This window comes from Ostrinia nubilalis, chromosome 18 (genome assembly GCF_963855985.1).
Source record: "Ostrinia nubilalis chromosome 18, ilOstNubi1.1, whole genome shotgun sequence".
Classification (NCBI taxonomy): domain Eukaryota; kingdom Metazoa; phylum Arthropoda; class Insecta; order Lepidoptera; family Crambidae; genus Ostrinia; species Ostrinia nubilalis.
The window spans coordinates 8,846,725-8,859,131 of record NC_087105.1 but is presented as its reverse complement, the minus strand read 5'-3'; the positions used below and the strand labels follow the sequence as shown (position 1 = coordinate 8,859,131).

At 36.3% G+C, this 12,407-nt stretch overlaps 2 protein-coding genes and 1 long non-coding RNA gene across 3 annotated transcripts in view; 2 read left to right on the top strand and 1 right to left on the bottom strand.

The window, feature by feature from the left end:
- The first annotated feature begins 48 nt into the window (after positions 1-48).
- On the top strand, positions 49-4,126 carry LOC135080886 (uncharacterized). The gene is made up of 6 exons (XM_063975615.1): positions 49-156; positions 206-319; positions 369-482; positions 532-645; positions 1,118-1,231; positions 1,676-4,126. Exons 1-6 carry the CDS (start codon positions 49-51, stop codon positions 1,826-1,828), a joined length of 717 nt encoding a protein of 238 aa, XP_063831685.1. The 3' UTR covers positions 1,829-4,126.
- Positions 4,127-4,759: 633 nt separating this feature from the next.
- Positions 4,760-12,407, bottom strand: part of LOC135080688 (dihydroxyacetone phosphate acyltransferase) — a 31,621-nt gene continuing 23,973 nt past the window's right edge. Inside the window, exon 12 of the mRNA XM_063975390.1 lies at positions 4,760-6,656. Coding sequence (XP_063831460.1) covers positions 6,512-6,656 — 145 coding nt within the window. The 3' untranslated portion in view covers positions 4,760-6,511. The remainder of the gene's footprint in view (positions 6,657-12,407) is intronic.
- On the top strand, positions 7,499-8,418 carry LOC135080411 (uncharacterized). The gene is made up of 2 exons (XR_010259003.1): positions 7,499-7,737; positions 8,256-8,418. It is a non-coding gene; the product is annotated as an uncharacterized LOC135080411 (long non-coding RNA).

Here is a 12,407-nt window from a genome sequence, read left to right as displayed (position 1 = left end):
GAACTGCCAAAGCATAATGAGCTGTATTACTAGTCAACAAAGTCTATAATGCACTACTCCGCGAGGGAAGACGCGGCCAGACCTACCTACTCGCGCTCGCTCGTCAACATGGCCGACGTCGTGCTCGCTTCCTACCGCTCGCACGTCACTGCCAAGGTAACAGAACTGTCAAAGCATAATGAGCTGTATTACCAGTCTATTAAAGTCTACAATACACTACTCCGCGAGGGAAGACGCGGCCAGACCCACCTACTCGCGCTCGCTCGTCAACATGGCCGACGTCGTGCTCGCTTCCTACCGCTCGCACGTCACTGCCAAGGTAACAGAACTGTCAAAGCATAATGAGCTGTATTACCAGTCTATTAAAGTCTACAATACACTACTCCGCGAGGGAAGACGCGGCCAGACCCACCTACTCGCGCTCGCTCGTCAACATGGCCGACGTCGTGCTCGCTTCCTACCGCTCGCACGTCACTGCCAAGGTAACAGAACTGTCAAAGCATAATGAGCTGTATTACCAGTCTATTAAAGTCTACAATACACTACTCCGCGAGGGAAGACGCGGCGAGACCTACCTACTCGCGCTCGCTCGTCAACATGGCCGACCTCGTGCTCGCCTCCTACCGCTCGCACGTCACTGCCAAGGTAACAGAACTGCCAAAGCATAATGAGCTGTATTGCTAGTCAACAAAGTCTATAATGCACTACTCCGCGAGGGAAGACGCGGCCAGACCTACCTACTCGCGCTCACTCTTCAAACTTACTGACGTCGTGTTCGCTTCGTAACTCTAGTATTATACCATTTCCAGGGCTGCATCTGACCTGTTTTGGTTTCTCCCACCCCTAGGCACGTCTATCTTATAAACCAGTGAGTGTACAAGGTGTGTGTCGACACGTTGCAGCCCTAAATATTTTACATTCTTTCAATTTGTACTTAAAATACTAAACTGCGACATAAATGCGGTCTATGGTGAAATCGCCTGATCATCATACAATTTTCGACACTGTTGCAAGTTGTATTTGATGGCGGATGCGGTAGCATGTTAGGCGCTCCCACTTTCTAGCTTGATTGGATACCTTTAAAGAACATAACTACATATTATATTTCTGCCACCAGACCAAAGATGGCAGCACAGTCCACGGCATGGGCATGACGTTCCAGCGCGTGCACCTCGACACGTGCTACGGGAACAAGCAGATATACAAGTCCTATCCTGTGGGAGACGGCCAGGTGAGTGTCAGGAGGATACTTCATAATCCTTCTATGTTCTTCTGATTAATCTCGTTGCGGGTCCAATGACAGTTAACTTTCCCCCGGGACAAACTTGACCTTCACTGGTTGGGTTTTTATTGGCGGTCAAGCTGTAGACCCTGAACATAGGATTTGCAGCTGTGGTAATGAAAGATGGGAATAGTCCCATTCAAATTCTTCAGACCCTCTGAGGTACTTTTTCACGCACCACGCCATTTGTAAAATAATTTAGTGTTTGTCAATTTTATTTTATCTTAATTTTTTCTTGGTGTATTGAAATTATGAGCTTAACCAGTAAAGTAGCATTATTTTTTGGGCGCGATATTAATTCTATCCACTCGTTACTAAGTATCATAAAGGATGATAAAAAATATATTACGTTTACGTACTTACGTTTTAAAATCCCTTTAAATACTCTAACAGATCCAGCTGTCAGACCTGGTGGAAGTACGTCCATCGCAAGTGTTCGACGCCTCGCTGACTTTCGTGCGGGTACGCGGTGCGATGGGCGGAGCGCTTTCGCTTTGCCCCATGGAGGTGCGATCCGTATTCCTCAACCAGACGCTCCAGCATTGAACTGCCAAGAAATACCATAGAAAACCTGAAGGCATAGAAAATACGTGGTTTGTGAACCGTAAGACATGGTGATTATTATGTTTCAAATGTGAAGAGAGCAATACTACGTGTAATTGGAGTAAGGCAAAACAAGAAAATAATTAAAATTTGATTAAATCTAAGGCTGAGTCCGCACTACGGTTTTTTCCCGCAAGAGGTAAACCGCCAAACCGCGAGACCGCCCGAAACATATACGATACGCAGGAAAGTGGTGCGGACTCGGCCTAATACATTTTTATCGTTGCTATAGTAATGGGCGCTTACGACTGTTATAAAAAAAAATTCAATTACAAATAATAATAATATTGAACTTTTGCGTTATTGCGTTATTTCAATTACACGTTGTATAATAGGTACCACTGCCTTATAAAAGGTTAAAATGTTTACCTTGCGGTGCCTAGTTGATAAGTCCGAGTCCACCTTTACGATGAGTGTGTGAGGTCAAGCAATTGACATCTGAATGCCATGGGCATAAGGTGCATATTCAAGCCGAGGTAACTGTTCCACCACTAAAATTAACTGGTTAGTCTGCTAGCAACCCAATGGTGTGGCGCACAGGATCTTACTTGCGCGAGTTATCACAAATACGACATTACCAATTAATATTTATGACATTTTGGAAATTATAATTCGAAATAGTCGAAAATGAAGTTGCAGGCGGCCTTATATTATTATAATAACAATGATTATAAGCGTATATACCTTAAACCATAGAACTATTCAAATATTGCAACGTAACTAATACTTTTTTCGGCTCAAAATTTGTTGTACAATCAGTTTCAAATATTTCGTGACATCCAGAGGACAAAAAGTTATACAGGGTGGAAACGATAAGTGATCTCACTCGATTATTTCTAAACTATACAAGATATCAATAAACTAGTTACTGATCCTGAAAGTGCTTCATGAGCTCTATCAAACGGTATTAATAATAGGTTACAGAATAAACTGGATCTATCCAAAAATTAAATGTTTCCTTCTTCCATACATTTAGTACTACCACAGTGATGACACCCATCTCTTGACAATATTATAGCAAGTAAAGCCTAAAACCAATGTTTTCCATGAATAATTTTAAATACGAATACAATTTACGGGTTTATTTTAAGAGTTTATTATTAAAATTAAATAAAAATACACTTCTAATATTGTGTGTCTGGCATACATTTAGTATGGAAGCTGGAAACATTGAATTTTCAGATAGATCCAGTTTATTCTGTAACCTATTATTGGTACCGTTTGAAAGAGCTCATGAAGCACTTTCAGGATCAGTAACCAGTTTTTGAATATCTTGTATAGTTTAGAAATAATCGAGTGAGATCACTTAACGTTTCCACCCTGTATATGTATAATACAACCTTATACACGCTACTTTGGGTGCCACGAACTATTTGAGGCTGATTGTAATAAAAAACTTGTGTGATATTTTTTCCAATCGATGATGCTGTTAGAAATGCACAATATTAATTTTAGGTATTAATTATTATTAAAATGTTGACATCGCTGTAATGTGATGTTAAATGCTCAGTTGAGTAGTATTTGTCGATAGTTCCTTTTTATGTACCACATTTAGGAACCTAAAACTTTTGCAGTCGCCTTTTAGAAAAAATATGATAATCACTCCTTATTGCATTATTAAAATATGTAAGGGGTAGATTGACAAAAACTTGTAATAAGTAACTGCTATGATTTCAAGTTGAAAATCACTGGGTTATTTTTGTCAGATAAATTATCGACATTTTCCTTTATTTTTAAAACTTCGTCATTTTTGTTGTATTAAATAGAAATTCCGTAAAGGGAACAGGCCTCTGATTATGTTTTGTAAACTACCCCTTACAATATAAACTACTTCCCCTTTCGGAGTATGCTGCGAATGCGCTTCTGAAGTGTAAATGTTTCTCTTAATATGTATAAAATGTAAATAGGGTTTATGTACATAAGTATTAATCTATGCATTTTCGAATTCTAGCGCGAAATTGTTATGTATAATCAAAGGACGACATGTATAACAAAATTTCTAGTTTTTTTAAATACCCGTAAAGATCTCTACGTAGACTTAAAATAACTTTTGCTGACGTCCGACATAAAATTTTAATGAATATTATTATTATGTAAGATATTTTTATTTATGTGTTATTTTGTTATCACAGCTTTTGTTTTTCTTCTTTTGTTTTCTAAACACCTGCACCGTAGAACTGTAACGTTAGGTCCGACGATGTGACGAAAACAAAGTTGTAAATATAGAAAGTTTATCTATAACGACACTGTTTTATTTTTATTAAACCCATTAATTTCATTCTGTAAATGAGGCGAGATGCAAGCCAAGAGTTTCCTTGTTGTGGATAAAAAAAAAACAATATGTTCATGTAAAAGCTTTTAATTAACAAATAACTGGTAATTATTACATTGCAATGAGATGAATTAAAACAAATCAACACAATAATAATCGAGTTCCATTATATACACATAAATAAACTATACATAGTATGGACGTAACACATAATTACAAAATAAATAATACTAAAATAATAACTAATAACACCACCAATCAAAATTATCACAATGAACTAGTTAAAATGGCCGTCAATTCACATCGATCTTTAGATTGGATGGTACGAATCAATCGCTAGATATAAATATTCGAATTGTTTCAAACACTTGGAAAGATTCCAGACTCTCTTGATAAGTTACAATAAGAAACTTGTATTTAAAATAATTTATCTAATACCAAAGTTAGTATTAGTATGTTGATTAGATAGGTTAATGTGTATTATTCCAAGACGGCGATCTAACTTTATAATATTTATCTAAATCAATACTTTCACATAAAGTTTATATCAGGTAATTTTCTAATTATTATTAACTAAAAATAATTATTTTTTTAGCTCCAGATACTTTTATACTGTAAAAATTTCGTTATTCACAAGACAGTGACAATCATACCTATCACAACGATTCACTTGACTCAATTGGAAACCCCTAATATTTAATTATTATCAGCTAATTCTAACAACGAATTTATTTATCAACATCACGCATTAGTTGTTAGGCAGGAAGTTTATCAGTTTACTGACTTGGCACAATAAACATGGCAAAAAACGTGTACATATATTTAAGCACTACACCTTTATAGATAAGTATAGAAAGAAAATACTTCGAAGTTATGCTAACATTAAAGAAAAGAAAGAAAGCGACTAGATTACCTCAAATAAAATGGGGATGGGCCAGGCAAAGAAAAAGATTAAACGACTAGATTATGATACACGTAATAATACAAATTGACATGAATACTTAATTAAGACAGGTAGAGTAATATTCTATGATGACAAAAACTCTAGTTTGTTTTTAAATATATTATGCTTTCACTTATTCGCTCATGAAGGCGTCGGCGTAAAGTCGGGCTCAATAAGCATTTGTCTGACCTTTACTGATTGCATATTTGTGACATCGAAAACATTCGAATTTGTATAATACGTCAACATTAATTGTATATTAAATCAATTTTCAGAATTCATTAATCACATTGCAACAACAAGTCGACTTACATCAGTTAAAAGTATTACAATTACCATTCAAATGAAGATAGATATAGATAGTTTCATCCACAAAGACGCGCCCCACCATTCTTCCGCTAATGTTTGAGTGTTATCGGTACACGCCAAATTATCCATGAGTGCACACGCACACTACAATAATGACGCTCGGATTGCTCGGATCAAACTCCCCGCACCCCGCGCTTCCCTCGACCAAAAATTGGTGGGGCGCGTCTTCGTTTCATCTATAGGTCGCATTCCGAAATTCGCACTACTTTATAGGTAGCCACGTCGCATATATCGTTGGGAGACTAATGTTTTATATTCCCTAAAGTAATAGTGGGATTGATAAACTTAGTACTAATTGATCGTATCATTAACCATGAACTAATAAAGCTATATTGACTTCGATGTATTGAGAGTGCCGAAAAGTAAATACTAAGCCATGACAAATGGACTAGTTCAATACTCACAGCATATAAAATAAATACAGAACAAATACCGCAGGTAAAACAAACAGTATAGTATATTCCCATTATCTACGACGCAACCGGAGATAAAAACTATATTCGATATCAAGCAACTTGAGATAAATGTAAATGGGGTTGGAATGGGTATCTATTTCGATAATACATTTTAGATTTGTATATTTCCTAATCGCTTGAATGGAGTATTGCAAAAATTGCGTTAAATAATATAGATATATTTAACGCTTACGCTTATTTCAATATAATATACCATGGCAGACAAGAGAATGTCTAATTGAACTATAATAATTTATTATAACAGACGACAGCACATCAACCTACGCCTAGGCGCAGACCACCTATTTTATTCGGACGATAGTTGGGTTCGGGTTGTTGATCAGTATGGAGATGTATGAAAGTACGCACATTACACCGATTTGGTATCGGCCGATTCTTCATACAAATTAGAATCGGGCCTAACTATCGGCCAACTAAAAGTCGGTGATCTGCGCCTAGTCTAAACACTCAACCTTCTTATCTTCCAATAGGTGCTATTTTTGCAACAGCAATGTACTGAATAAATATTTTTGATTTTGCTAGTATAGGCTGAGGAGCTGTCGAGTGTACAATCATGAGCTATTGTGTTACAAGTGAGACTTGGTCCTGTAGTCGAGCATGACCGCGTTCCTTGAGCTGAAGTCGACGGCAAAAGATGGCAGCACTGAGCGAACTAAGCTGCGGCACTCCGCCATAACCGCTGGCACCAGGTTGTAGTTTGTGCTTTTAGCTCTGTAAAAAAAATCAAGCTTTATTGGGTTTCGAAATTGAGAATTAGAACATGAGTTAGCTCATACTTGATCAAGCCAAAAATCTCAATGCAGAATCCGGGCGTATGTCTATTTCTATGTAGACCCTGGATACACAGGGGTTATAGCAGTGGAAAGAGAAGGAGATAACAGTTCCGCCTTCTTCTATCGTGTGGATTGTTACAATTAAGATTACAACCATCTGAAATTAATAGATTAGACCGAGGGCTTACATGTTTAATTTTTTTAGGCAAGATTATATTACATTTCAATTTACTGGGGTCTTCAGTTCAGGCTCGACAGACTGACAGTCTACAAGGTAAATAAGGTTTCTTTTACAGAGTTACGAAACGAAACGAAAAAGACTCATTGATTTTAATGTGGAATGCATAAAAATATCGTCAGAGACGGTATGAGAAAATATTATCTTACGATTCGAAAACAGGTGTTATTTTGAAAACATCAAATACTAAAGTAATTAACCTTGTTAATTCTTGTTGATGAGCACCTTCATGCTGTATAACGTAGAGCTGGCTAGCTGGAACCGCTATGATAGAACTGTCATTTATATTCAAATGTGATGTTGTTTTTAGCTGTGTAATGGCTGTGCCGAACTCTCTATTGTAAATATTCTACGTGTGCTTTGATACCAATATATTTATTATGTTACTACCAACCACTGTGTTTATTGCTCTGTAGCGGACTTAATATATCCCTAACAAGGGTTATGGGCCCAGAGCCCCAGAGAAAAGTAACATTTTAAAATAGTTTGTCGTGAAAATAATTTCGTATAAAGTGACGTGAACAGAATGTCGAATGTACGTATTGAGCTCAGAATACGGAACAAACCAGAAACCGTCAACGGGCGTAAATGTGTATTCATATAAAGTACTCCAAATCGCACTACTTTGACTTTAAAGCAATCAGTCAATGGCCGGCGCGCGCATTGTTTACATATCCGTCAGATTGACACTTTATAATTAAATTATGCCGTCTTGTGCCGTTCCAACATGTAAGAATGCTACTGGAATTACGAAGAAAGTGCATGGGATCATGTTTTATCCGTAAGTAGCACATTTCCAATTCATTTTAATTAAATAATAATTTTAAAAAAAAATCACAGTTGTATTTTGTAAGTGTTGCCACAGGTCAACGGAATATTTTACCCTACTTTTTTATATTGAATTACATTTGTCTACTTATAAAAAATTCACGCGTTAATTTTGTTAGCGTTACCACAGAATAATGGAATATTTTCCCCATCCTTTTTGTTTTAATTAGTTTTTAGTGTAATTTCATCCATGACATGACAACCTGATTAATTAAATTATAAGTGCCACTTGTGGTCTAAACTGAATAAATATTTTTGATTTTGATTTGATTTCAATATATTGAATTAATTTATAATATTACTCCCTAATAATGAGGAGATAATAAATTACTATCGTGAATTTCATACTTTCCCATTTATTCAAAAGTAAGGCATTGGTATCAACAGATCAGCAGCAGCAATATTTGTATATTTAATAATAATTTTAAGTAATTAATTATTGCTTACATACTTACTCTGATTTTTTTTCAGGATACACAGCCAGAGTTGCCTCGCAATCAAATTTAAGTATTGGTGATGTTTTTGATTTGGATTCTGTTTTTCACTCCAAGAAAAGTTAAACTAAAAGCACTACTGCGCCGTAAACAAATGTTTTGTTGTCGATATGTTTACATAATAAAGAACCTTAAGTTTCTTTTTTGTTTTACTTGGCATTCTAAAATTTATATTCGACTTTTGTAATTGACTTTTAAATAACATATTATACCTACATAAAATATAGTACATATATTACACTATTTAATAGAAATAAATAATCATCTTACACTTAGTTACTTCGGAGTAAAAATTAAATTCATAGGTAGGTAGGTACTATCTATGCCTATGGCCAGTCATGTCGTCTCGTTCTATCGCAAAGAATCACCATTTGATAAGAGCGAGAGCAAAAACGGAAATGGATAGTTAACACTGGCCGTGTGTACTTATTTCACTTACTTATTTTTTACTTGTTTAACATCTCTTTAAAAAATTACATAATTTTACCCCAAAAATGGGGGTGTCACACGGCGCTAGTAACACTAAAGGGGGTAGAGGGGCGCGGGAGGGGAAGTATTTTGGACACAAGTTGCCGCGTAGAAATGTTATCGAACACTCCTTCTGGTTTGTTCTGTATTCTGAGGTATTGAGTTATTGAGAAAAGACAACTATGATAGTTGGAAAGTGCAAGTAGAAGCCCTATTGATCAGAAATGATTTTTGGGAATATGTAAGTGGAGAAAAGTCAAAACCCACGGATGAGACATTATCAACAGCATGGGATTTTGCTGACAGAAAGGCAAGATCGGAGTTGATTTTGTCATTGGATCCGAGTGTTGTTCATCATGTGAAAAGATTGAAGACTGCACGAGAGGTTTGGCTGAAATTAGAGAGTCTGTTCGTATCACGTGGACCTGCGAAAAAAGCGACCCTGATGAAAAGGCTCATGCTACACAAGATGAGTGAGGATCAGAACGTATGCGAACATCTTGATTTATTTTTTGAAGCTGTCGATAAGTTAGAAGAAATGGACATCGTGATCCATGATGATCTTTTAGCGATTATGTTGCTGTATAGTTTACCAGCAAGCTATGAGAACTTCAGATGCGCCATTGAAAGTAGAGACGAGCTGCCAAAGCCTGAACAACTTAGGGTGAAAATTATCGAAGAATACAGTTCGAGAGGCAATACCCAAGTTGAGAGGATAGAAGGAGCTATGTATATAAATAAACATCAGAAGAAGAATGGGACTGGACCTGAAACAAAATTTAAGTATAAATGTTTCAAATGTCATAACTTTGGACATAAGGCATCCGATTGCAAGAAAAAGAAGTCTTCTCAGGCTTCAGAACAGAAACCTTCAGAATCTAGTTGCGTTGAGTCGTGTTCGACTGTAGAACATGAAGCTTTAACTGTGTATCATGTTTCAGATAACTGTTTAGCTATTGATTCCAAGCGTCTTCATCAGGAATGGTTGTTTGATAGCGGTTGCAGCTCGCACATGTGTAACAACGCAAGCAGGTTTGATAAAATATTGCCAAGTAACCAACAATTGAAATTAGCCACTGATTCTTTGACAACCGTGCAAGGTAAGGGTACTGTCAAGATATTAGCATGTAACGATGATATTACGCGAAAAATCCAATTTGAAGATACGTTGTTAGTTCCTGATCTACGTAGTAACTTAATTTCGATTTCTAAACTTACTGATCGAGGTTGTATAGTCACTTTTAAACGTGATGTAGCATATGCAACTAAGGATGGTGAAGTTAAGTTAACTGCTGATCGTAGAGGTAATTTGTATTACCTGAGAGAGCAGGATGCTTCGGCATCTGTAGTATCAGATAAGGATGTGGATTTGTGTAGATGGCATGAGCGTATGGGACATTTGAATGCTAGGGATCTTATGAAAGTACTGAAGAAATCGGGTATAGACGCCACCAAGTCTGATACTGAATTGCGCGATTGTGATGTGTGTGCTAAGGGAAAGATGGTTGCGTTGCCTTTTGTGAAGTCCAGTCAGCCATGTGACGAAAAGTTAAAAATAATTTATTCTGATGTGGTAGGCCCAATGAGAGTTCAATCAAATGCGGGAAACAAATATTTTGTTACATTTATTGATGATTGTACTCGTTGGTGTGAAGTTTTTATGTTGAAAAATAAAAGTGACGTCTTGTCAAAGTTTAAAATATTTAAATGTCAGATCGAAAATTTGACAGGTAAACAAATAAAATATTTCCATTCCGATAATGGCAAGGAATTTGTGAATAGTGATTTTTCGAAATTTTTACAAGAAAATGGAATAAAAAGGAGGTTGACTACGCCGTATTCACCGCAGAGTAATGGAATTGCAGAACGGATGAATCGCACCTTACTGGAGAAGGCAAGATGTATGTTATTATCTAAGATGTTTTTATAGTATAGATACGTTATAGCCGCTCAAGAATGGCAATGCAAATGAGATCCAATTGTACCTCTTGCATTTAGTCGGGCACGATCGCTGGCCACGAATGGCCGCGAACGCTCGTATCGGTGTGTGGTTGATTAATTGAAAAAAAATGCCTTCCTGTGCATTTAGGTGGTGCACAAATTACAGGGCCAATATTCAAGACAAGAAAAATGTATCATTACATTTGTAAGTACAGTTTTTATTAGTAAAACATTAATCTATTTAATTTTTATTCAATTTGACAAGGTTTGGCAATTGAATTTGACATGTGACCTAAAGAGCGAGATGTAAATATGTTTAATAAGTGAGAGTGAAAGTGACAAATGCGCGCAAATATCTAGTGGCCACTGCCAGGGGAAGTTGGGGAAAATCTCTATCACAAAAAACTCGGAATTTTATACTAGCAATTCGATACTCGTTTTTTTTTTTTCAAGAAATGTCTACCCACCTTATTATCTTATATTAGATAATATTATAATAACATTACTTCCATAATTTATTTTCTATTTTAGATTACCTAAGGATGAGTTAATGAAAGCAAAATGGTTAAAAGTAATTAGGACTCAAAGAAGTGAAGATGATTGGATACCTTCAGCATATTCTAGAGTATGCTCCGAGCATTTCTTGACGAGTGACATTTATGTTACGAAGAAAAATATACGACGGCTGAAAAAAACAGCAGTTCCTGTGATTAAGGTAAATTAATATTACTTCAATTATCTATATATATATATAAAAGAAAGTCGTGTTAGTTACACCACTTATAACTCAAGAACGGCTGAACCGATTTAGCTGAAAATTGTCAGGGAGGTAGTTTAGAGCCAGGAGAAGGACATAGGCTACTTTTTATCCCGTTCGAAATAAAAAAAAAGTCTGCTTATTTATTGCCATTAAGGCGGAACAAAGTTCGCCGGGTCAGCTAGTTTTCAATAAATAAAGCATTTTGCTTTTATTTTTTTTTATTTTTTTGTTACAGAAAGAAGAACAGAATTCTAGAACACCATCACCATCAAGTTTGAAAGGAGTTAATGTGTCTGACGAAGATTCAATTTTTGATTCACCTCGAAAAGCATTTTTGAAAACAGAACTTAGAAAATTGTATCAAGAGAAACGCCGGCTTCAGTTAAAAAATTACAACTTGACTAGGAAAAATAAAAGACTCGAAAAGAAGTGTAACAATATGAAGCAAATTGTGTCAGAGCTCAAAAAGAAAAAATATTTCTCAATAGATCAGATTAGGGAACTGAATCTTAAAGCTGAAGCTGTAGATTTTGCTAATAGACTGGTACAGAAAACAAAGTCCAAAAACTCTCGGCAAAAATATACGCCAGCGTTACGAAAATTTGCAGTCACCTTACATTACTATTCTGTAGCCGCTTATCAGTATGTTAGGAAAATGTTTAAAGATTGTTTGCCGCATCCTCGTGTCATAGGTAAATGGTATCAGAATAGTTCTGGGGATCCCGGTTTTAACAAAGATGCTTTGAAAGTTCTAGAGAAAAAACATAAAATTAGCGGGCAACGTATATTGTGCACGTTAGTTGCTGACGAGATGGCTCTTCGGCACCAAACTACCTGGAATGGAAAGAAAACTGCAGGCATTGTAGATTTTGGCGCGGGTCCTGCTAAATCATGTGATATAGCGACTCAAGCTTATATGTTTACCTTGGTCTGTTTAAACGAAAGCTGGAAAATTCCTGT

Coding starts and splice junctions, on each gene's coding strand:
- LOC135080886 (XM_063975615.1), top strand. CDS start 49: ATGCACTACTCCGCGAGGGAAGACGCGGCCAGACCTACCTACTCGCGC. Junction 157..205: donor GCTCGCACGTCACTGCCAAG/GTAACAGAACTG, acceptor AGTCTATTAAAG/TCTACAATACACTACTCCGC. Junction 320..368: donor GCTCGCACGTCACTGCCAAG/GTAACAGAACTG, acceptor AGTCTATTAAAG/TCTACAATACACTACTCCGC.